Raw genomic sequence first — 24939 nt, forward strand, 5'->3', positions numbered from 1 at the left:
CGGCTCAGGTCATGATCTTACGGTTTGTGGGTTCAAGCCCCTCATTGGGCTCTGTGCTGACAACTCAGAACCTGGAGCCTGCTTTGGATTCTGTCTCCCTCTCTCTGCCCCTTCCCCAGTTCCTGCTCTCTCTCTCTCTCAGAAATAAATAAACTTATTAGCTGTGTCATCTTAGGTAAGTTATGGGACCCTCTGGGCCTCGGTTTCCTCACCTGTAAAATGGGAATGATGTTATAGCATGGTTTTGAAGATTAAGCAAGTTAGCATACTTGAAGCCCTTGGAACAGTACCTGGCACACAGGAAGCACCATTAAAGTTTTCGCTCTTACTATTATTGCGGTGTTATTCCCCATTTCCCGACCCCTTTCTCCACTGTGTCCTGATGCCTCCACAATCCTCTCTCAAGGAAAGGGGAAAAGAGGGCCAGCTATGCTATTCTTCAATGGCTTTGGTGGGACCTCTCATTGACAGTGACAAGATAATCAGCTTAAACCTGGGATCTGGCTCCATGACCAGGGAGTGACTGTCTGCACAGCATGGTCCTGCAAAGTGGCCCTGATGCTCTTGGCTGTGCCTGTGGCTCAGGCTGCAGGGCCAGAATGTCCCTTCATCCCTCTGGAGGTGCCTGCCACCTGCTCCTGTTCTCTGCCGATGCCTGCCTGTCTTAGAGAGAGGACAAAGGGGCTGAGTACCACGAGCGAGGCATGGGCGTTAGTGGTAACGTGAACCTGCATTCGAATCCCAGCTCTGCCACTTAAGGGAGTTAAGGGATGTATGTGGTCAAGGAGTCTGTCTTACTCTTTGAGCCTCCTTATCTATTATTAACGATAATAATTGCACCTGCCTGTTGGCGGGGGGTTGTGAAGAGATGATCCATGCATAATACTTAGTAGAGGGCCTGGCTCAGGGCCCTCACACATACTGTTCTGTCTAGAATGCTTTACTTTTCTTCTTAAAAAAATGCTTATTTATTTATTTTTTGAGATAGAGAGCGAGTGGGGGAGGAGCGGAGAGAGAGGGAGAGAGAGAATCTCAGGCGGGCTCTGCGCTGTCAGCGCAGAGCCCAATGTGGGGCTCAATTCCACAAACCGTGAGATCATGATCTGAGCAGAGTCAAGAGTAGGGCGCTTAACCGACTGAACCACCCAGGAGCCCCGGAAATGCTTTCCCTGCCCTTTTCCAAAAGCTGGATCCCTCTCATTTTGGGGGGACTGGGCTTAAATGTCTCCTTGACTTCCTTATTGAAGGAAGGTAGGAAGCCATGGCCACATCCCATTTACGTTATTTAGAGAGAGATGAAATTCATGGCCTGACACATATTTATTTTATTACAACACGTTCCTGTTTATCTGCTTCTTGACACCCCTTACCCCTCATTAGAATGTAAGATCCACATTGGCAGAGACCATCTGTGCCTTGTTCACTACGGTACCTCCAGTGTCTAGTGGTAGGTACTCAGCAATTATTTATTGAATAAATGAACAAAAAAATCCATGAACGTATAAATATATGTATTTGTTCACTCCTTTACCATCTGTCTTCCCTGACTGGTTTGTGAGAGACCTAAGTGCAGGACCTTATTTGACCTGTTCTCTGTTGGGTCTCCTGAACCCCTTGTACATTGCTGGGTGGGTAGTGCATGCCTGGCAAATACTTGTCAGACGGATGTGAGACTGGGGGCGCTGAGGGTGGCAGCCATTTGTGACTGCTGCCCTCGGATGCAGGAAGGGCTCCGGGCCCCATGCCCGGTGGTTCTCCTGACCTCAGGTCTTGCTCTGCTCCGGCATTGGGTCTTTTGGGGATCATTTCTCTGGGCTGCGGGCCTCGAAGTCTAGTGTCATGGAATGGGAAAACAGACCAAGGACTGGGAGTTGCACAGACCTAGATTCTTGTCGTTGGTCCATCATTTATAGTCTGTGGGACCTTGAGCTAGTTGGTGAAGCTTTGATTTTCTCCTCTGTTCAAGGGGAAATAAGAACCATAATCATAGCAACAACATATATGCCTGGAAGGGTTTTAGTGTTCAGATCAGGTAGCAGACATGAAAGCCCAATGTGGGGTCGAAGAGCCCCCTACACATGCTCATTGTCACCTGTATTAGTAGCTACAAAGGCCTGAAACAGCCATTGAAAACCAAATCCTAGGGCGAAAATCGAATTCTGGGGAGACACTGCTGGGTGTCCATCAACATTGTTTTCTTTGTCTTCTTTAGTAATAAAACTCAATTTTTATGACATTCAGAAGCAAGACTACATTTCCCAGCCTCCCTTGCAGCTCAGTGTGGCCTTGTGCCCAAGTTCTGGCTGATGGGATAGAAGTGTGTGTAGTTTTGGAGCACCTGGGTGGCTCAGTCATGGCTGAGGTCATGATCTCACAGTTGTGGGATTGAGCCCCACATCGAGCCCTGCCCTGAACATGGAGACTGCTTGAGATTCTCTCTCCTTCCCTCTCTGTCCCTCTTGCTGCTAGTACTCTCTCTCTCTCTCTCTCAAAATAAATAAATAAAAACAAAAAGAAGAAGAAGAAGAAGAAGAAGAGGAAGAAGAAGAAGAAGCAGCGTAGAGGTGCCTGGGTGGCTCAGTCAGTTAAGTGTCAGACTTTGGCTTAGGTCATGACCTTACGGTTCATGAGCTCCAGCCCCACATCTGGTGAACTCGAGTCTGGCTCTGGGCTCCGCACTGTCTCTCCTCTCTCTCTCCCTCTCTCTCTCTGTACCTCATGGGGTTTTCTGTCTCTGCCCCTCACTCACTTGCATTCTCCCTCTCTCAAAAATGAATTAAAAAATAAAAAGTGCGTGTGGTTTCTGGAAAGTGTCCTTAAAAGGAAGACCTGGGTTCCTTTGCCTTTCTTTCTCCTTCTTGCTAGCTGGAATGTGGCCTTGAAGCTTGGAGCTTGAGCAGCCATCTTGGACCATGAGGAAGAAGTCAGTGTTGAAGTGGTGTCAGTGGAACAACAAATAAAAGGAGCCTGGATCCCTGACTACCAGGGCTACCTTTCAGGAGCCCTCCTAAAAGCCCTGAAGTTCCTCACTCCAGAGTCCTTTACAAGAGAGAGAAAAAACGTCTGTGTCCTTTAAGCCATTATTACTTCGAAATTTGCTTTCATTTGCAACCCCATTTAAATATAACTGATACATTTTCCAAAAAAAGACGAATTCACAGGGCTAGATGGCTTTCATTTTAATTAATGAACACATGTATAAATAACACCAGCTATGTTGCTGACATTCTATGAATACCTTTACAAATATTAACTTGTGAATTCTCATTGTAATTCTAGGAGAGAGAAACCACTATTATCCCCATTTTACAGTCTTGGAAACTTCGCGGGAAAGAGGAGAGACGCAGTTCTTGGAACGTTCTCTTTTCAGTTCCTGCTTCTGTTAATTCTTTCAACCAATAAATATAGACCGAGCACATACTTTATGCCAGGTCCTTTGCTAGGAGTTAAGGATAGAAGGACAAAAAAGGCGGATCTGATGGCTGGTCTCATGGAACTTACAGCCCAAAGGGGCACTAGCCAGTAGCTACATGTGGCTATTTAAATGTAAATTAATTAACACTAGATAAATGTATAGTTCTCCAAACAAACCAGCCACATTTCACGTGTTCCACAGCCACGGGTGGCTAGTGGCTACTGTACCAGATGGTACAGACATAGTATGTTTCCATCATGATAGAAAGTTCTGGACAAAAGGGATAGCTGGCAAGTAAAGTAGCCATTTACAATCCAGTGTGCAAGCTCTGGTTTTCATATTTCTTAATTACTTCCCTGGTTTGCCCAGCTCTAGGGGAGAAAACAGAAAAGATAAAGCAGCGACTTTTTTAATTTATGTGGTATTGTTGGTACGTGTTAATATTTTTCATTCATCAATTCACTCCACCTTTACAGTCACCCCATTTTGCAGATGAGGAAACTGAGGTTCAGAGAGAGGATGTGACTTGCCAAGTGGACACCTAGAGTAGACAATAAACACTCTCTGGGGTTCCTGACTCCATAAATTGTGCCCTTGACACAATGGAAAGAATCTGGGAGATAACAGTTAGCTTATGTGGAACGCTTTCGATGGCCATGGAAGACATTCTCCCAAAGTCTACTTTTTATAATCCTCATTCCAACCCAGATGCAGAAGGGAAGTGACTTGCCCAAGGTCACCCAGATGGGAAGGCGCTCGCTTTTTCTGTCCATGTCCTAGGCAACTCTAATCCTGCCTGGCTTCTTCCCCGTGACTCATATCCTTCTGGGGGAAGTGAAGAAAAGCCAAGTCCATTCTCCCTCCCCTGAAGTTCAGTTCCAGTGGCTCACTGGGGGCGAGGACAAGGAGACACCATGGGCTGGTTCCTGGACTCTCTGGGAAGATCTGGTCCCCTGGCTGTCTGACTGTTAGAAGCCCTAGGTGAGGAAACTTGGCTTTGGGACCAGACCACCCACCTGGCAGGGGGTGCTGAGCAGAAGGCAGGACAGGCCCCCACCGCCTTTCTGTGTTTACCTTTTGAACTTTTATTGTGAGCTTATCTTTAAGGGAAGAATAGTCCATAAACTTAAAATAGGCAAGACTTAATTAATAGCATGCTTTGTTCTTCTGATCCTTATCTGTTCAGGAAGACACACCCCTTTTCAGTTTTGTGGGTCAAGGTGAAACTGCCTCTGGGGGCTTACCAACAGCTGCTCCATTTTCCACTTTTGAACTCTGGTTCCCTTTGGTTTTTCCCTCGTCCTGTGTGTGGGAGGGTTTTTCTCAACTTTTCAGCCTGAGCACTTCACCAGGACCTTTTCTATTTATATTCAGTTGCCAATATTATACAATTATTTATTTTTATATGATAAATAGCTACTGTGCATTGAAGGCCTACGATGGGCCAGGCGCTCTGTTAAGGGTTCCTATCACCCTTGTATGGTGGATCTTCTAATAAGTTCCACTTCACAGATGAGGCAACCAAGGTCCAGAGAGGAGAAATGACTTTCCCAAGTCCACACAGCTCTAAAAAAGTAAAGCTAGGCTTTGAGTCCAGGGCTTTATGCCCCCAAACACCCATGACTAATATTTATTGAGCATTTAGCTATGGGCTCCAGGGTCCCACCATGCTCACTTTTAAAACATGTCCTTTTTATTTTCCTTGTTTAAAATATATCTTTTTATTTTCTGCAATTCTACAAGATATGTACAATTATTCTCTCCATTTCACAGATAAGGAAACTGAGGCTGATAGAGATAAATTTATTTACCCAAAGTCACATACATGGTAATTAATGGTGGGGCTGTGATTTGCACCAAGTGGTGTCTGAGAGGTAGCCTGGTTCAGAGGCAGATTACTAGATTAGAAGCCAAAAAACACCAGACTTTGGCTCTCATTGTGTGGGCAAATCACCTAACCCTACTGAACTTGAGCTTCTCATCTGCAAAATGGGACATTTTTTTCCCATCTTCTTGAGGTGGTTGTGAGAATAAGTGGGTGGGAACCAATGGCTGTTAAGAACCTGCTCCATCAGGGCCCGAGTTTATATGCCTTATCCCAGTTAGGGATGGAATTATAGTGAATTTTATGTTTTTAAAGTTCTCTTCTGAGTTGTCTGTATTTTCCATAAAAAGTATATCTTTCTTCCATAAACGAATGGTGTCTGTTAAAAAATTTTTTTGTGAGGCAGGCACCTGGGTGGCTCAGTCGGTTAAGCATCTGACTTCGGCTCGGGTCATGATCTCACAGTTTGTGAGTTCGAGCCCCGCATCGGGCTCTGTGCTGACAGGTCAGAGCCTGGAGCCTACTTCAGATTCTGTGTTTCCCCCTCTCTCTACCCCCCGCCCCCCCACTCATGCCTTGTGTCTCTCAATAATGAATAGATGTTAAAAATTTTTTTTTCTTCAATAAAAAATTTTTTTTATTTTTCCAATTTTAGTAAGAAATAATTGATGGACACCTTTTTTTTTTTTTTGGATGACTATAGCTTTATAGGATAGCTTGAAATCAGGAATTGTGATGCCTCCTGTTTTGTTCTTCTTTCTCAGGATTTCTTTGGCTATTTGGGATCTTTTGTGGTTCCATATAAATTTTAGAAGTGTTCTTTTCTACTTCTGTAAAGAACTGCCATTGGAATCTTGACAAGGATTGCATTGGGTCTATAGATGGCTTTTGGTAGTATTGACATTTTAACAATATTAGTTCTTCCAATCCATGAACATGGAATATCTTTCATTTATTTGTGTCTTCTTCAATTTCTTTCATCGATGTCTTACAGTTTTCAGAGTAGAGATCTTTCACCTTCTTAGTTAAATGTATTCCCAAGTACTTTACTGTTTTTGATGCTGTTGCAAATGGAATCAATTTCTTTATTTCTTTTTCAGATAATTTATTGGTAGGTGTCTGTTTTAAAATATCTCGTTTAATCCTTACAACAACTGTGAGGTGGATGACCTTTTGCACTTTAGGAGAGAGGTGATTACAGAGAAAAGGAGTAACAGACATAGCTGGGAAGCCACTGAGAAAGGAACTGAACCCAGTTCTGTCTGACCCCCAAATCTCAGTTCCTATCACTATATGGAAGGCAAGTTCTCCATCCCGAGAGGGTGCTGGTAGGCTTCAAGCAATTTTTTTTTATTTAAAAAAAATTTTTTTTAACGTTTATTTATTTTTGAGACAGAGAGAGACAGAGCATGAATGGGGGAGGAGCAGAGAGAGAGGGAGACACAGAATCTGAAGCAGGCATCCAGCCGATGGCTCAGAGCCTGACGCAGGGCTCGAACTCACGGACCGCGAGATCATGACCTGAGCTGAAGTCGGACACTCAACCGACTGAGCCACCCAGGCGCCCCTTCAAGCAATTTTTTAAAAGAGATGTTAGCTATCATCCCCCAGCCTCCCTTCCTCCAGCCCCAGACAACTACTAATCTACTTTCTGCCTGTATAGATTTACCTATTCTGGACATTTTATATAAATTCAATAATGCAATTTGTGGCCTTTTATGTCTAGCTTCTTTCACTCAGCGTAATGTTTTCAATGTTCATCCATGTTGTAGTGTGTAACCGTACTTTATTACCTTTTTTTGGTTGAACAATAGTTTATTATATAAATATACCACATTTTGTTTATCCATTCATCAGTTGATGGACACTTGCATTGCTTCCACTTTTCAGCTGTTGTGAATGATGCTGCTGTGAACATTCATGCACTTTGCGGGGACACATGTTTTCATTTCTCTTGGGTCAAATGGAGTTAAATTGCTGGGTCAGATGGTTGCATTACCTTTTATAAGCCTCAGATCTAGCCTTCAGAGGAGGAACTACTGCTATGTCTTTCTCAGTTGAGGAAACTGAAACTCAGAGAGGTAGAACACTTGCCCAAGGCCGGCCACACAGTGAATAAATGGAGGAGCACGGCTTGGAACCCAGGCAATCTAGCTCAGATTCCATGCTCATCCTGCCTCCAGGGTCTCAGAACTTTTATTTTACCTAAGAGGTGGTCTAATTCACCAGATACTGGATCTCAAAAAGCTGGGCCAGACTCCTCTGTACAAAGGTAGCCCAGTCAGGAATGGAATCTGAGGAGCCCAATGGGAGCTAGCCAAGTATCCTATTCATCTCGGACCAAGGATCTGGGGAACCGAGAGAAGGCTTAAGGTTAGGTCTTTTGAGTCCTCCCCAAAGATTTAATCCATTTTTGTGATAGTTTCTCCTGGACTACACCACCTTAAAGGTAAAATAAACAAGAGCTCCTGTAGGTAGTTTAGTGTGTGGCTCTACAGGTCAGCTGCCTGGGAGGGAGGAAGCCTCCATCACCTCTTTGTACCTGTTTCCCATTTGCACCATACTCCTGCTCTGAGGGCTATTCAAGCGCTGACTTGTCAGTTTTCTCCAAAGATGAGTTTTCAGAGAAGTGGAGAATGGGATAAGAAACCCTAGTGCAGAACTTCAGAGATGCCTTGAGACGTTTACATGTCTGTGGGAGCAAGCTAGTCCAGATCCTTGCAAATTATGGAGGGAAAAAGTGGGACCAGGAGGCGGACACTCTAAAAGTTAACCCTGTGGGGTCTGACCTTGGGGGCTGGGCAAGGAATTATGGTGCATTTCCATATCCCCCATGGATCCTCTCGATTTTGGTATCTCATTGCATTCCTTTATCTCTGTTCTAGCTAAATAATTGAGCTGTGGGTAGTTCAAAGTCTGCAATTCTCATTCAGGACCCTGGGTGTTTTTGTTCACTGCTGCACAAAGTTCATTGCCTGGCACGTAGTAGGTAGGGTTGTTAGGTAAAATGCAAAAAGCCCAATTAAAATTGGATTTTAAACAAAATATGAATTACTTTTTCATAGTATGTCGCATTTGTTTACCTGAAATTCAAAGTTAATTGGGCTTCCTGTATTTTATCTGCTACATCTGCCAACCATACTAGTAGGGTCTCAAAAAATATTTGTGGAATTTGCCCTGGCCCTGCCCTAAACTTGCAGTGTGACCTTTTGGCCAACACTGAGTCCCTCTCTGGGCCTCAGTTTATCTGTCTGAAGAGTGGGGGGTTGGACAGTGACCACAGCGCAGAGATCGCCGATGTAGGAAAGCGCTGGGTGAAATGCCAAAGAGCAGAAAGGGAACTCGAGTCACGCGTACACCTACAGGCTGGGTACCACGCGCGACTCCGCTCACCGGGGTTGGGGAAGTCCCGATCCCGCCCCTGAGTCGCTGGGACTGACCCAGGCTGTCGCCAAGGATACCTGGGTAGCCAGGAGCCCCTCCCCCACAAGGCCACGCATTTCCGCTGCGTTGGAGCCTTCTGATTGGACGGCCGTCTGGACGCTACCACCAGCCCAGAGCTCGCTAAGGGGTGGGGGCGGGGTCTTGTCCCCGTAGGACTCTCTCCCTGAAGACCTGTGCTAGCAACCTGTCTAGGAGAGGATGGGTTTTTTGCCTCACACAGAGAAAAAGACTGAGGCTCGGGTCGAAAGAGTTTCCACTGCTTCTCCTACTAGAGCTTATGTTCATGCCTCTCCCTGAGAAAAGAGGGGGCGGGAAAGTGGGCAACGCACCCCTACCCGGAGCCTATTCGGTCCCAGGATCTGGAGCACCGGAAGTGTTGGCGACGTGTCAGTGCGCCCTACTCTAAACCTTCCCTCCCAGGCCACCTTTCCTATTCAGCTGCAGGATTCCGGGGCCGCCTGGGCGCTGCACCCCGCCACTTCCGCATTGAACCGCCGCTTCAACCGAACTCCCCACCTCTGCGCGCGCTCCCTCTCGAGCCTGTTGGTTGGGCTGGCTCCTGGGAGTAGCCACGCCCTTTTCCTCGCCCGGAAGCCAATGGACGGGCGCCTCCCGGCTGGGCGATGGGTAATTAATGAGGGCCGGGCGCTGATTGGCTGTAGGGTCGTGGGGGGCTGGGCGGCGGGGTAGGTTGTTCCTGAGGTGGGAGGCGGCACCCGTGGCTGAGAAGGAGGCCTGAGAGCGACATGTCCCCGGCGACTGAAGCAGAGCGGCCCGTGGCGCTGTTTTTCTGAGCCCTGGGCGGCCTGGCGGCCGACTGAGGACGAGGGTCGGCGGAGGCTGCCCCCGCTGTGGTGGCCGCCATGCTGGAGGCCCGGGCGGTTGAGGGAGCCGGCGTGGCGCTCCTGCAACTGCTATTGCTGCTGCTGCTGCCGCCGGCGCTCCGGGGGCCGGGGCTCGGCGTGGTCTGCTCGGCGGGGGCCGGGCTGCCCGAGAGCGTCATTTGGGCCGTCAACGCGGGCGGCGAGGCGCATGTGGACGTGCACGGGATCCACTTCCGCAAGGACCCTTTGGAAGGTCGGGTGGGCCGAGGTGAGAGCCCCTCAGCCGAGCCGTGGGATCCGGGGCCTGCCGTGCTGGGCGCAGTCGACCGAGGGCTGCGGGCTCTGAGCCCCTTCCTCGACCCTGGGGCCACGTCTCCGGAGCCAAGTCTGTCTCTGCGGTTTCCTCAGGGACCCGGTCAGAGCTCAGAGCCTGGCGCGGTCTCGAAGCTACGAAGAGAGATTGAGGCAGAGTTGGCGAGAAGTTATATTTGGACCTCACATCCTGCATTTTCTTAACCCCTCTCTTCCAGCCGATCTGGGAAACTAAAGACGAGGGCGGCTTGTTGCCACCTCGAGGCCTCGCGGGTCGTAGGTTATCAGTGTCCCAGGCCTGGGTGGTTTTGCTGTGCTGTGTTACGACCGTTCCTGCTAGATTCTTGCCATCCCAGAAATCGGCCGCCTTCCTTACCCCTTCTGCAGGAGCGGGGCTTGATTCTTAGCCGGAATAGAAAGGAATCTTCGAAGACGATGAGCCAGGAAAGTTTGATTGTAGCCTCCTCCTGCTCCCCCCTTTAGAGTGAGGACTATGTGTGCTCAAAAGTAGAAGCTGAGGCCACCCCAGAGGGTGGTTGTACTGAAGCCATCCTGCACGTGAGGCTGGTGGAGTGTCAACTGGGTCAGCCAGTGGAACCATCGGAGTATTCTATCCGAGAGTGTGTAGAGCGTGTAGCGCCTACCCTAAGAAGTCTTGAGGGGTAGGATTCCAGTGTATGGGGAAAATGATTCTGACTTAACTGACCAGCAACAGTAGTTTTCACAGAGCTGCGCGGTTCTCAAAGTTAGTGTAAGAATGGCGGGGGGGGGGGGGGGGGGGGGGAGCTGGCTAAAAATGCAGATTCCAGACCTAATAGATTAAACCCACGTTTCTGCACCAGGGGCTTCTGACGTTGGGCATCCTCAGACCAGACTTTGGGAAAATCTGCTCTAGACTCTTTTCTTCTGTTAAGTGGGATTGGACAACAGGTTTAAGAGGGAAGTTCCTTATTTCGTGTGTTGGAAGGAGATTTATGTTGTATGCTGGGTTCAGAGGCTGCCAAATTGGCAGTGTGCCGTCTCCAGAAAACTAAGAGACTTTCTCTCATTCTTTCCACGATGCCCAGATTTGGCTCTTGCCTTTACGAAAGGGTTTAACTTCGTTCCTCCAAGTTCATTGCTGTGTCCCGGAGTTTGTTGTATTCGAGGGTTTATTGCTTCCATACATGTGAGGATGTTGGGACACAGGGCCGTTTTCTGAAGTTCTGTGTTTGTCGTGGAATTTACTTGGCCCTGGCATGTAGGTCTCAGTGGCCTGGGTTCAGCTGAGTCAGGGCCCCGGTCTTTAGCAGCTGTAACAGCAGCCAAAGCCAGGCTTCGCATAAGCACGAGGTCACTGCTGTCTCCATCCTGGACCCTTCCTCTTTCTTCATGGGTGTGGGCAGGGAGGAAGGAGCTCTTGAGGAAACTAGAGACCGTTTGTGGACTTTGCCTCTTGAGATAGGAATGGTGAGGACGCGTGCAGATGGTTTCTTTCACTTGACAGATACCAGGCTTTACATATTACGTGATCCTATTAGGTTTATTGTGCAGAGGAAAAAGCTAAGACCATGCAGGTTCAGTTCCCAGTTCAGAAATCCTGGTTTTAATTTGCTGGTGCAGGTGATATGCAGGGGGAGGGTGTGGTGCTGGTCAGCAGTCAGCCAGGCTCTCTGTCCTTGGGTTATTGGCTCATGGTTGCAATTTCTTTGGAGGGGTTTATTGTAGCAGGTAAAATTACATGAGACCTACCAAAGCTCGTGTGTACTGGAATCCTGTCTTGGACCCCAGCCTTTGGGGTGCTCTATAAACAGAGGTTCCCTGCTCCACTCTGTCAGAGTGTAACAGACAGGGGCCATGAATTGTAGCCGTAGGAAGGGGTGGATGGAGAGTGGAGACTGGTTGTCAACTGTGGCTTGGACCAGCCTGTTGCATCATTGCACTTACTGGGTTCCTGACTGAGAGTAGCATTTTGGTGGCCTTAGATCTGGGTCTTAGATTCGATTCAGCTTCCATTCTCCGGAGGCATCTCTGTAGTTTCTGTGCTAAGGAGTCGGTGCCACCAAGGGAAGTGTAGCTGTTCACTCTGCCTTCCCTTCCCTGGCACTGTTTGGGTGGGATGTGCCAGGTATTTGGAGACCCTTGCTCCATGCAGCTATTCCACTAATTGCAGTAGGAGCTGTATGTCTAATTTCTTTTGCCACATGCCGGCGATATTGTTTCCAGCATTGGTTCGTTTTATGTTGAATGGATTTAGGCATTTGTTGCCAAGTTAATCCAGATAAGGGTTTGGCCTGCTTTTGAACTTGATGTTTCTCTATAGTGTCTTTGTAGTTCAGCATTCTTGTAACTGTGAGTGGCTTAGGGCACCTAGTGGCTTTTGCTTTCAAAGGCACTTCATAATGTTTATTGAATTTCATTTCTGCCTTGAGGGTAGCTAGTGCTCACAGGAGATCCTCATAGCCCGGGAAAGGCTTTTTCAACTTGTGGGCTTCACCAGATGGAAATACCACTATAGAGTGCTCAACTTGGGGCTTTGGCATGCTGCAAATTCCAGGTTCTTGCTCATTCTGGGTTCCTCCTGACTCAGGAGGAAAAGGCCTGGTTATTTGGCCTGAGGGCCCAGGACTTGGCCTGGTTTTAGGAGAGGCTGTTTCCTCTTCATAGAAAGATATCTGCCAATCATTTGTATGACCTTGAAGAACAGGCTTTACCTCTCTGGGCCTTGTTTTCCTTTGTACTATAACTTCTCGTGCTCTAGAAATCAGTGACCTGAGTCTGAAAACTCTCTTGCCCAGAGTGGGTTTAAGTGTCTCTATCTTTCTCTGTTCTTGATAACCTTTCATATGAAGTTACAAGTAGGGCAGAACATGGTTCCAGAGGGGAAAAAAAGGTGGCTAAGGGCCTGAACCTATTAGATTACTAATTCTGCAGGCTTAAGGAAGACCCTTTTCTGGGCAACCTTCCTTTTGGCTGGGGAGGGATTTGGCTCTGGGGAGATTAGAGCATGAAAGACGCTGAGGGTCACTGCTGTGTCTGATTTGCTTAAGGCTGTGGGATTTGTTTAGAATTTTCTCTGCATACTTTCGCCTAAGAGGCCGGCTTCATCTGCAGGCCCTCTAAGTAGCAGAAGTTCACAGGTAGAGAACTTAGGTAGGCGGTATCCCCATTTTACAGGTGAAAAAACACCTAGAGATAATAATCTGTTCCAAATCATATAGTAGTTTGCAGAGCCAGGGTTCAAATCCAGGCCTGTCTTACTCTCAAACTGGAGCTGAATTTTTTAAGTCGCCTGGCTCCTCTATTGTCCTGAACTAAGTAAGAAACAGCAGACATAATGTAGGCCCTTTGGCCCTTCCTTTTTGATTAACCGAATCCTCAAGGTTCCCCGCCTCAGTGCATTCAGAATAATTCCTTATGGACTCGCCTTGCGTGAGAAGGAAGTGACTGAGAAGAATAAGCTAGCGGTCAGGTGGGAGGCCTAACCTCGGGGTGGCAAGGGTGGGGTGGCAAGGGTGGAGTGCCGCAGCAGCTCTGCAGTGGTGGTCTCGTGTAGGACAGCTTCCAGCTCATTCTGGCTTTTTCACTGCTGTGGTTCCTCACTGCAGTTTTCCAATTTTTTATTACTTCCATTTCCACTTGGTCCATTCCCTAAACTCCTGGGAGTGGAGGCATCTTTTTTTTTTTTTTTTTTTTTTTGGTGCTTATTGTGTGCATATGCTTGCCTGGGTGGCATACCTTTATGTCTGTCTGTGTCTCTATGAGGCACTGTATTAAGCTGTTTACAGATCTCCCTACATGCAACCTGTGGGATAGGTGTTATCCCCATTTTGTAGGTGAGAAGACAAATCGTTCCACACCACATGGTAGGCGGCGGAGCCAGGATTCAAATCCAGGCCTGTCTTACTCTCAAACTGGGGCTGAATTTTTCAAACAGCCTGGTTCCTCCATTGTCCCGAACTAAGAAGCAGCAGACATAATGTAGGCCCTTTGGCCGCCTTCCTTTCTGGTTAACTGTCTGAGCTATATTGTGCCAACTTCAGCAGTGTGCTGACTGTGTACACGTCACTGTATTTTAGAGAGATCTGTTTAGCTGTGAATACCTAAAGTCTAAAGGGGAAAGAAAGAAACTCTTTTTACTGCTGCATCACTTGGGACTTGGACAAATGCAACTTTGCATGTGGCAGATCTCCTGGGAAAGCCACTTGGGCTTTACAGGAAAAATCTTTAAAGGTAATTCCAAGGTTGTTAAGTAGTTTTTATTCACATGGCTGAGTTTTGTGAGTTGTGAGACTGCGGCTCTTACAGATTACATTACTGTCAGTTTCTCACTTTTTCCGCTCACGAGAAAGAAAGAAAGAAAAAAGATTCCCCACACATGTACAAAATTTCCTGTGTATGTAAAAAGCAAATGTAGTTAATGTTCCAAATTTGTAAGGATCATGGTCCTCCTGGAAGGAGGGAATTCTTAGAGCTCAAGTGGAAGAGAAATAGCAGTCTTTTAATCTTCCTGGTATAAGGGTTTGAGCCTGGGAAAGAGCTGAGGCATGTTGGCAGTCCGTCCTTTGTAGTGCTACTTGGCCACCCTTTGATTTCTTGAGAAGAAATAAAAAGAAAAAAGCCTGAAGACAAAAGCGCAATGAGTTTCCTGTTGCATTGTCTCATCAGGTCCATCTGATGTCACGGCTAACTGTTCACTTACAGGAACTGTTAACAGTTATGTTTATTTTTTTGAGGGCTTGACCTTAGCCACTGGCTCTTTTAGTTACTCTTTCACCTTCCTTAGAGATAAAAGATCCTGTTGGAGTTGTGGTGATTCAGATGATAAAGCAACAGGGATGACTGCTCTTGGACATCTCCCAAAGGATCTAGGTGCCAAATGTCTTCAGAGTCATCATGCGAGATTGGAAGGTGGTCTTGAAATCTTAATCCCAGGCTGGAGGAGAGACGAGGCGGGTGTACTGAAATCATTGCTAAGTCTGCAGTTTGGAAAGTAGATTATGGAGCACTGGGAAACCTCATTGTGTTTACAGGATAAAGGAGTCAGAGAGGCTACTCTCTGAAGGAGGAAGCGTAGCTATTCATCTCTGAGGCTGGAGTGCGGTCAGTGTCTAATATTTGAGGCAAGACCCCAGTTTAATTTTTTATGTGGTCGGGGGAGAAAAACGTGTAATCTTGTCTCCTACTAAGGTTGGGGGAAGAAGGCTGGGGGCAGTAGAGGTTTTTGACTTTTTGATACTGACTCAAGGTATGTAACTTTTTACCTTTTTTTTTTTTTTTTTTTAAATGTAAGCTTTACCCTCAGTGTGGGGCATGAACACTCATGACTCTGAGGTTAAGAGTCACATGCTGTATCAATTGAGCCAGCCAGGCACCTCTAACTTTTTACTTTTACCCTGCCTTATTCCTTATCAGTGTGTGAGATGGGAAAGGTGGCTCCCCCAGGACTTGGGCATCTTGGGCCAGAGGTGCCAATAGGGCCTTGGCAGATTTTTTTCCTGCGAGGATGGCTTAGCCCTATGGAAAGAATAGCATGGCTTCACTGCTCCTCAGGCACCTCCTTAGTTGCTGTTTGTTGGTTCAGCGAATCATCTTGAGTGCCTGTTTATGTGCCAGCGACTTTGTTAGGTGCTGGGGCTACATTAGGAACTTTTTGGTTCTAAACTCTTTTGGATTAACTGGGGATACGTTCAGGAGAGAGTAGGTGAGGTTGAGTTTTGTGAGTTTGTGGGAAGTAAGGTGCTTGCATGTAAAAGAAATTAGAGAGTATCACGCACTTCTTTTTGTGAGCACGTTTCTCTGGTATTTACCACCCTTGGAACTTTGTGAATGAAAATTATAAAAAGCAACCAAGCTGGTATCTTATTTGTAGTAAAGACAATGCGGAATGACTTGCCTAACATTTCCTGTTTGTTTTAGACCCTTGAGCTTTTCTGAATGAAAAAAACTCTTTGAACTTAATGGTCTTGCAGAGTTCTTGGCCATCCCCCCTGTTTTATGAGGTTTCTCTGAAGCTCCCCCCTCAGGGAGCCAGGAGCTGTAGCTTTTGCCTGTTTTCTTCCTGTCACTCTCTGCGGTTGAGGAAAGTCATTTTAACAAGCTTCTAAGAAGTTCTTCTCTGAGGGTTAGGGAGCTGTCGGGGTGATTAGTGTTTGGTTTCTTTCACTTTTTCTTCCTTAGAGCCATGAGGCTCTCTGATGCTTGCCTTTGTGTCTGGTCGCTTTAAAGCCAGATGCAGAGGGGGTGGCTCCTTCCCCTGGGAGGGTTACTAGCATCGCCCCAGAAACGGCTCTGGCAGTTGTGGGGTCTCTGCAGTTTTTGTGTGTCTTGCCTCTGATGTGGTGTCTCTTTGTCTTTTGTCCCCAGCCTCCGACTATGGTATGAAACTGCCAATCCTGCGTTCCAACCCCGAGGACCAGATCCTGTATCAAACAGAGCGGTACAATGAGGAGACTTTTGGCTACGAAGTGCCCATCAAGGAGGAGGGGGACTACGTGCTGGTGTTGAAATTTGCTGAGGTCTACTTTGCACAGTCCCAGCAGAAGGTGAGGCCTGGTCAGTGGGACATTGCCACTCTTGGATAGTCCCCTGCTATGGGCCAGAGAATGTAAGAGCCTCCCCAGAAGGGAGGAACAGGTGAGCTTTGAGGAAAGCTGGATTCCTTCTGCCCCTCGAGAAGCGATGTCCCATTGCTCACAAGGCTGCACTTGCCTTGGGGGTTGGTGACAGAAGGCAATGCCAGAATCTTAGTTCTTGGCAACTAACTGATCCTGGTCGTCTTCCTTACTTGTCAGCACCTTCTTGTTTTTCAGCCTTATTCTTTTCCTGTCTCTTCTTATGAATTTCCTTCTTTCCATGTTGAGCTTTTTTTTTTTTTTTTTCCATGTTGAGCTTTTTGTTTATATTCTTTGTTTCCTAAGGCCAGTATGAGACCTTGACCGTGAAGGAACATGGCTTTGATTTGGCTCATGTAAAGAACTCTTTACCCTTGACTATATCCAGCTCTTTCATTTTAAAAATTATTTCTGAACTTGAAGCCCAAGCAGGTACATGACGTCCAGCTGCTAAAGGGAGTATGAAGCTGATGGTTTTGGCATTGTCTCTCTTTCTTTTTTTTTTTTTGAATCGTGGAAGGTATTTGATGTGCGACTGAATGGCCATGTCGTGGTGAAGGACTTGGACATCTTTGATCGTGTTGGGCACAGCACAGCTCATGATGAAATCATCCCTATGAGCATCAGAAAGGGAAAGCTGAGTGTCCAAGGGGAGGTGTCCACCTTCACAGGGAAACTCTACATCGAGTTTGTAAAGGTAATGCTCTCCCTCTGCCTTCCCAGCTGAGGAGATGTTTAAAAGAGTGGGGGTGGGGGAATGTTTACTGCTGTGTGGTGCTGACCCCGGTTCTCCCATTTCCCAGGGGTACTATGACAATCCCAAAGTTTGTGCACTCTACATCATGGCTGGGACAGTGGATGGTAAGTGGTGTTTTTAACTTGCTTTTTTGCCTTGGTCTGAAGGATATGATTGAGGAAAGCCTTGGGGGAATAATTTAGCCATTCGCTTTTGTATAAACACTTAAAGCCAAACTGTGGGGAATCCAAAGTCAGGTGGATGGGGATGGAGCGCAGCATGGTGCTGACCACAGCTTTGGAGTAAGGTCTGTGTTCAGATTTTGCTGCTGCCACTTAATCAGCTGTTTGGTTTTGGACAAATTCCTTTAAGTTCACTGTCAATGGGGCTTGATAATGGTACCTACTGGTGTGCCTTGACCCTTCTAGTCTTGGAATCGCCTAAAACCTGTCCTTATTCTCTTTCTTTGACATCAATTTCCTGGGGGCAGAAAGGGAAAAGGCAAAAGAGGGAGGAGTCTTTCAGCGTTCGGTGTGCTCTCGGGCATTGCTCAACCGCACTGGACAAAAGTCCACTTCCGAATGTCTCCTTGTCCTTGGGATCCAGCCTTCGGATATATCACTTTCTCAGCATTGAGATGATCCTGGCTGCCAGCTTCCCAGGCTGATTTTTGCACAGAAAGCTGGTGTCTTAGTGACTTTACTCTTCCATTCGGCCTCTGTACCCTTTCCCGAAACTCATCCTTAATGCAACAAGGAGCTCATCCTGTTGTCTTGATGTGTCCCAAGATGCTGGTGGTATGACATCTGGGCAGATGTCTTGCCACAAAAACAGATTTGTAGCTTGAGTCCCTAAGGAGCAGGCAGAACAGAGGGGCGGTGTGTGCTGACAACCCAGGGCCCTGTAGCTCAGCTTTTCCTCAGTTGCTGTGTGAATCAGAAGGGCACATGGGATTGTGGAGGCTGCAGAAGGGATTTGAAAAGGTTAAGTTTTGGGTGTCGAGTCATTGCCACTGTTCAGTCCAGTCCTCACGGTTCTGAAGAAGGAGAAAAGGAAGGTGATAGGAAGCCTCCCTGGGGTAGGGCTTCTACTACATTTTAGTTAAATCTAAAGAAGACTGGTGTTTACAGCCATCTGCTATTCTCTAGGCCAGGAGTTGTTTCTGCTACATCTGTTTTTTTGCTGTAGACCTTGCATAGGTCATAGCATCTCTTTATTGTGGCTCATTTATGGCTCCTAAGGGTCTCACTTAAATGGTGTGGGTCTTGGGGCACCTGGGCGGCTCAGTCGGTTGAGCATCCGACTTTGGCTCAGGTTGTGATCTCATGGTTTGTGGGTTCGTGCCTTGCGTCAAGCTCTGTGCTGACAGCTCGGAGTCTGGAACCTGCCTTGGATTCTGTGTCTCCCTCTCTGCCCCTCCCCTGCTTGCACTCTGTCTCTCTCTCTCTCTCTCAAAAATAAATAAACATTAAAAAAAATTTTTTTTTTAAATGGTGTGGGTCTTACTTAAAAGATGTCTACTTTCTTGTGTCAGATGTACCAAAGCTGCAACCTCATCCAGGACTGGAGAAGAAAGAAGAGGAAGAAGAAGAAGAAGAATACGATGAAGGGTCTAATCTCAAAAGACAGACCAATAAGAATCGGGTGCAGTCAGGCCCCCGCACGCCCAACCCCTATGCCTCGGACAACAGCAGCCTCATGTTTCCCATCCTGGTGGCCTTTGGAGTCTTCATTCCAACCCTCTTCTGCCTCTGCCGGTTGTGAGAACAAATACCATCCTGAACAGGGTGAAGGGGTGTGGGAAAGAAACCGAACATGTTGGTTTTGGTTTCTGTATTTTTCACAGTGATTAACAGACAAACAAACAAACAAAACCACACACAAAGATTAAAGGAGAAAAAAAGAGGCAGAGTGGGTAGAGAGCAGCCCTTATCCACCACTGGTCCCAGCCCTGCTTCAGTCCTCGTGCTCTCTTTGTGGCTGGCCCCAGCCGTCTCTTTCCTCTCCAGGGTACTTAAGGTGAAGCAGATCCTCCGTGTTCGAGGAGCCCCATCTGCACACCTAGTGGAAAGGACTCTGAACCCAGAGCAGACGTGGTTCCTTTTTTTAGGTTAGAAATTAACAGCAGGGAAATGTCATCTTATTACCTGAGAAGACCAGCGCTGGGAGTTGGGTATGTTCTGAAGTTATGTCCAGATAAGTTTTCAGATGTCCTGGGATTGAAAGTGTGTGTGCTTTGTGTACGTGTGAAGGTGTATAATTTGTATGATAAAGACGAAAACAGAAGGGGGATTAAAAAAAAAAAAAAAAAAAAGAAAAGAAAATTAGATACTTCCTTACTTGGAAGCCTTTCTGGTTTCAGCCCAGTGATGGTTCCACCTTAAGTGTTTGCGCTTTGTCATTGCTTGTCTCCCTGACATATGCCAGTTAGAGGACTGTCTGGTATCCAAGACGATTAGTTTATGTCAGGTCCTCAAGTTGCCTCTGACTTGTTACCACAACAAATCATTTTGATTTCAGTGCCTGTTGGGGACTTTGATTTCTTCTCATTTTTTTCCCCCTTTAATCTGGCCCATTTGAAATCTCTTCTCTCTCTCTCAGTCATCCCGCTAAGTTATTGCCAAGAAGGGAAGGCGACCTGGGGATTTGGGGTTCCCTCTGCTTGAATGTCTTATCCTCTACCACCTCACCTTGTTGGTACCTCCCTCCCTGGATCTCTGAGCCAGCAGCCAGGAGGACCTGACCCAGCAGTTCTTTTACTGGCCCCTTTGTAGGGTCTTGCTGCCAGGGGACAGGGATGCTTTCCAGCCTGCAGCAACAGAACACTTGACCTTAAAAGTCTTTTCTGGTCTTTGGATTAGAAAAGGCTTATGTTAGCATAACTTAAGAGCCACCTCAGAGACTTGAGCCCTACTAAGTGACTGACCACTGTTTAGAGTGTCTATCTAGTATCTGATGTTCATCTATTCCCCTGTCCTTCTGTGTCACAAGTCAACCAGTGTTGGTTTATGCCTAGAGCTGCCCCGAGAAATTAGACTCATTGTCTGTATCTGGCCCACTGGCGCCTCTTCCCGATCCTAGCAGTCTACCCCTTTCCTTTCATTTCCCTGTCTGAGCTGCAGTTGGGTTCTTGGTGTGACGGAGCTGAAAGATTTCTAGTCAGCCATAGTCCTGGCAGCTCTGAAGCCAGCCTTAGCATCAAGTGGCTGTCTTCAATTCCCTGGAAAAACTTGTACAGGAAATGAAGGTTCCCTGTTGCCTTTCTTTCTGGTCACTGTTATTCTTTTCCCAGTTAGAGCAACAATGAGGGAGGACCCAACCAAGCTACACAGAGTTTTGTGGATGGAAAGCAGCAGGGTTAGCTTCCGCTTGGGCTAGAGCAGCATAGAATCTCAGACCAGGCTCATCTTTTTAGAATGTGTTGAATTTTGTCTTTTTTTTTTTTTTTTTTTTTTTTTTTTTTTAATGTGTTTGAAGAGCTCCACGCATTTGAATTGCTTATGTGACAAAGTAAGTAGCTCTTGGGCTCATGGCCTGGGTTTTGGCTCTTAATGAGTTACTCTGGGCCAGCATTTAGTCCTTGGAGAGTGGGAGCCCTTTATTTTAGCTGTGACTTAGGCCTCAGTAGTAGGGGATTGAGTCAGGCATCTGGATGACTGTGGCCTGAGGCCGCAATAAGAGGAACACTTCCTGGAGTGCTTCACAAAGCTCCCTGCTTTGAAGGATGGCATCCTGTAGCCTTGGTCCGGGGCACCCCTTGCCCAGGGCAATGGACGTCCTGACTAATTGGGCTTCTGACAGTGGCTTTGGTTCCCCTTCCATCAGATCTCCTCAAAGCTGTAGGCCACTGTCAATGGAGTAGACAAGAGGAGGAAGGAGGACTCGCTGCCTCCATTTTGCCTTGTTTGTTAGTTTGCCTGGGTCTTTGAGGAAGGAGGGGTCCCGCCTACTCACCTCAACCCATCCCTTCAGTGACTCAGAGTCTCAGAAGGAAACCCTGGCTCCTGGGGCCATTTCCTAACGGTACTGTAAGCCAAGCAGCTTTGCTTCCAAGCCCACCCCTGTTTCCAAGCTCACTCCTTTCCCCTGAGCCCAGGGATAGGGATGGGCATTTTCCTCTGCTTGTGTCCGAAAGGAAGGAACATCTTTCTATGGCTCACAAAAACTAAAGGAGAAGTGAGGAAACAGGAAGAAGTATGGTGGGGGGCTGGGGTAGAGTCCCCTGGAGCCAAGTCCACCCAGCTAACAGCTGCCCGGGGCTGGTCATAGCTGGCCCATGATGCTGAACTTGAAAGCTTTTTTTTTTGTTCGGGGAGCGGGGGGGGGGGGGGGGTGTGCTCCTTCAAGATGATATAGGTACATGAAGTTTAGGTTAAAGGGGTGGGGTGGGGCACTCTTTATTTTTATTTTTGTATTGTGTACGTCACCAATTACTCAGTTCGTCGTTTGCTTTTTGCACTGTTTGTTCTCCTGCCTGTATTTTGAGCTAGTGCTAGGACCAGGCAGCTACGCTGTAGGGAGTCTATCTGGGGTTGGGGAGGTGATGAGGGATGCCACTTAGCTCTGGGGAAGGGGAGGCCTGGACTCTTCTACTGGATCCATGCACTGTCCTAGGTTTTTAGATCTCCCTGAGCCCAGCTGGCCAAAGCCAAGAGCAGACGGCCAAGATGAAACTCCTTTTGCCAGGAATGTGGCTTCGGTTCAGTTTCTGGGTGGACCACATTAAGATGTTCTGCTGGGGATAGACTGAGAGTCTTCAGTGTAGCTCTGATTTGGGTCAGGGGCCAGCTGGCCTTTTTGGGTTTCACTCATGCTGACTGAAACATCCTGCCAGGAAATAATCTGTGGGACTCATGTCCCCTAAACCAGATCCATATTTCTGTAACATCTCCACTATGGAGGAGAAGCTGCTCAGTGGATATCTTGAATTCTGGTGACTTGAAAAATGGTTATCTTCGAGTGTCAGTGGTGTTAGACTCCCGGGTGGTGGGGGTGGGGGGGCGGCACAGGGCCTGTAGGGTCACTACCGGCTGGTTTGAGAATGTAACCTTTTCTCTTTTTTCCACTGTTTGCCTAAGAGATACTGGCCTGAAATTGGGAGAGCACATTAGAGGTCAATTAGGCTTTGAAGAGATGGGGTGAAGTTCAAGTTAAGTTTACCTGCCCCTTTCTGTGTCTGGAAACTAATCTGGTTTTGGAATTGTGTTTTGACTTCTTTATCTTTTTAGAGAAGCTTCTGTTTTAAGGAATTTCTCTTCCTTCTTATCCTGCTTCTACTTTCTCCTGGGAAGACCTGGCCATGGCTTCTAGAATCCCAGTTGAACTTCAGAAAACAGCAGCAGTATTTTCCCTTTCCTAGCACATATACTCCTTTCTCTAGAAATTGGCTCACCTTGGGAAGACCAGGGAAAGAGTCCACGGGTTCTCTACCCTCCCTGGAGATTGGGGCAGGACCCACCCCGGTCAGCACAGTGCCTTTTCCTCTCCTGCTCTGAGCCAGGGTGGGCATTCCCTTTAGATTCAGGTCTGGGCAGGGTCTTACAGTCCCTGCCGTGGGGCTGCTTCCCCATCCCTTTCTCCCCCTCCCCTTTGCTGGCCGGCTCTAACCTAATTCAAGTGTCTTCTTGCCTCGAGGAGCCTTAATGGCATCAAGTGGCAACATGTAATATTGTCCTCTATGCCTCTCCAAAGGACCTAGGAGAGCAGGTGAACTTTCCAAAGTGAGAGAGTAACAGATGCTCCTGTTCAAAACAAGGGGAGGAGGAGGAGATGCTTGGGCCTCCTTCTGCTGTGGCCCTGGGGGAAAGGAGCCTGGGGTAAGGCTCAGTGATAGTGCGGAAGCAGAACCAGAAACACCCGGGATCTGTTCAGAAATCTTAGAAGTCTGCTTCTCTTCTATGGAAAGATATAATTAGGGATCAAAGAGCTCTAAAAATATTGCAAAGAAGCCTTAATGTTCAAGCTTCAGAGAGATCAGAGTAATTTCTCCCGTTCTGTCCGAGCTAGGACTCTTTCTGTATTTAGACCTCTTCTGGGGCAAGAGGGCTAGATTTCCTCATTTTATTACGAGACCAGATTGGCATCAGTGGGTCAGCTGCCCAGCTAGGGCGGATTTCTTCTTTGTACGTGGGTGGCTTGCTGCCGATCTAGTTTGTCCTTCCCCAGCTGCCTTTTGGGGGGCCTGCCTTCGGCTGCCAAATCATTTTGATAAGAGCAGATAATTTGGGGACTGGCTGGACTGGCAGAAAAAGAGCAGGATGGATCTCTTGGGACAGTCCCCTCCCACCCCCCACCCCCTCCAGGATCATAAAGACAAGGAGCCAGGATTGTGCCGGCAGCCAGGGAAACAGTAGTCCTGTTAGAGTTGGCAGGGAGGGCCCTGGCACCTCTCACATCCAGGCAGTCTTGTGAGGTGGGGGCACACAGCACCAGGAGAAGCAGAACTTCGTTCTCACCTCTATTTTGAGCTTCAGTGCTTTATTTCAGTATGAGGGAAAACAACAACAAACTGAAGTGTGCTTTCCGTCCTTTGAAAGGACAACTGTCAGGAAAGGAGAGCCGAGTTGCCAGGTGGGAGGGGAGAATTGGCAGGGAGAGTCTTTACGGCAAAACCAGGAATGAGGCGTTCTTGACTCCTCTTCCCTGGCGTGTTACGATCCAGGGAATGAAAAGAAATTTGACCCTGGATTAGTTCCCTCTTGGGATCCTCCTTCCACCATGTTCTCACACACTAGGACCAGCTGCCCATTCTGAGCTCAGAGCAGCCTCTTCAACAATTATGGGCCTAACCTGGCTTGTCAGGAAACCACCCCTGCCTCCCTCCCCACCCCCCCCCCCCATTGGGCCTGGCTGCTCTGTTCTATACCAAGTACTGGAGAAGAGTGGCAAGTTCTTAGTAGGCCTGGTAGCTCCTAGATTCCCATCCTCTCCCTGCCACGGCGAAACAAACTGTAGCCACAACATGCATTTACAGCAGCACAGTGAGATGTGATTGAGGGGCTTTGAACCTGGCTGGCCCGGGAAAGCAGTGGGGGGTGGATAGAGCTGTCTTTCCTTCTGGGCTGTCTCCATCTGTCCCTACCCCTTACATGCCCCATCCTACTCCCACCAAAAAGTAAAAAAATCAGGATGTTTTTCACTGTCCATTGCTTTGTGTTTTAATAAACAATTTGCAGTGACACTGTTGAGATTGAGTTTGAACTTGATTGCGAAGAGGTGAAGTGATTGGGTGGGAAAAGGGAGACATGGGGGCTCACTTAGCTGCAAAGGGCTCTCCTGGGACAAGACCAGCGGCTTTTGTCCGTTTTAGCCTCGTGTCTCTTGCTTTTGTTTTCGCCGGGATGTTTGGTTAAGAGAATGAAGTTCTGTAAAACTGCCTGGCCATTTCAGCCAGCAGTGCATTCAAGGAAAAATAAACAGTTGTTTTGTTTTGTTTCCACTTTCACTGGAATGCCGGGCCATGACTCGACTCTCCCTCCCAATGCACATCTTTCCCTCAGCTTCCATGACAGCCCGTGGACAGACCGAGCCCTGGGACGATTTTCTCTTTCTCCTTTTCAGGTGTGTGGTCAGTGTTGTGTATACATTGGGAAGGATGTAAATGCAGAAAGAGCAGGAAGGATTTTTTTCCCCTGTAATGAATCTACCTTGTTCACAGCTGAGGAGCATGAAACTCAAAAAACTTAATTTACCCCATGCTAGTCAGTAAACAGTGAAGCCAGGTTTCAAATTCAGTCTATCTGCCTGCAAAGCCCCTGTGCTCTCTAAGCTATAAGGATAATTGTGGCTAT

General features: G+C 47.5%; 1 protein-coding gene across 3 annotated transcripts; it reads left to right on the forward strand.

The window, feature by feature from the left end:
- Positions 1-9032: 9032 nt before the first annotated feature.
- On the forward strand, positions 9033-24329 carry MLEC (malectin). 3 transcript variants are annotated; one of them, XM_011287783.4, is made up of 5 exons: positions 9033-9311; positions 16166-16344; positions 16934-17110; positions 17217-17274; positions 18684-24329. In XM_011287783.4, exons 1-5 carry the CDS (start codon positions 9308-9310, stop codon positions 18911-18913), a joined length of 648 nt encoding a protein of 215 aa, XP_011286085.1. In that variant the 5' UTR covers positions 9033-9307; the 3' UTR covers positions 18914-24329. The 3 variants fall into 3 exon arrangements, with proteins under 3 accessions (XP_011286085.1, XP_011286086.2, XP_003994777.2); XM_003994728.5 differs by lacking the exon at positions 9033-9311 and adding an exon at positions 9381-9776; XM_011287784.4 differs by lacking the exons at positions 9033-9311; positions 16934-17110; positions 17217-17274 and adding an exon at positions 9372-9776.
- The last annotated feature ends 610 nt before the right edge of the window (positions 24330-24939 follow it).

This window comes from Felis catus, chromosome D3 (genome assembly GCF_018350175.1).
Source record: "Felis catus isolate Fca126 chromosome D3, F.catus_Fca126_mat1.0, whole genome shotgun sequence".
In the NCBI taxonomy this organism is placed as follows: domain Eukaryota; kingdom Metazoa; phylum Chordata; class Mammalia; order Carnivora; family Felidae; genus Felis; species Felis catus.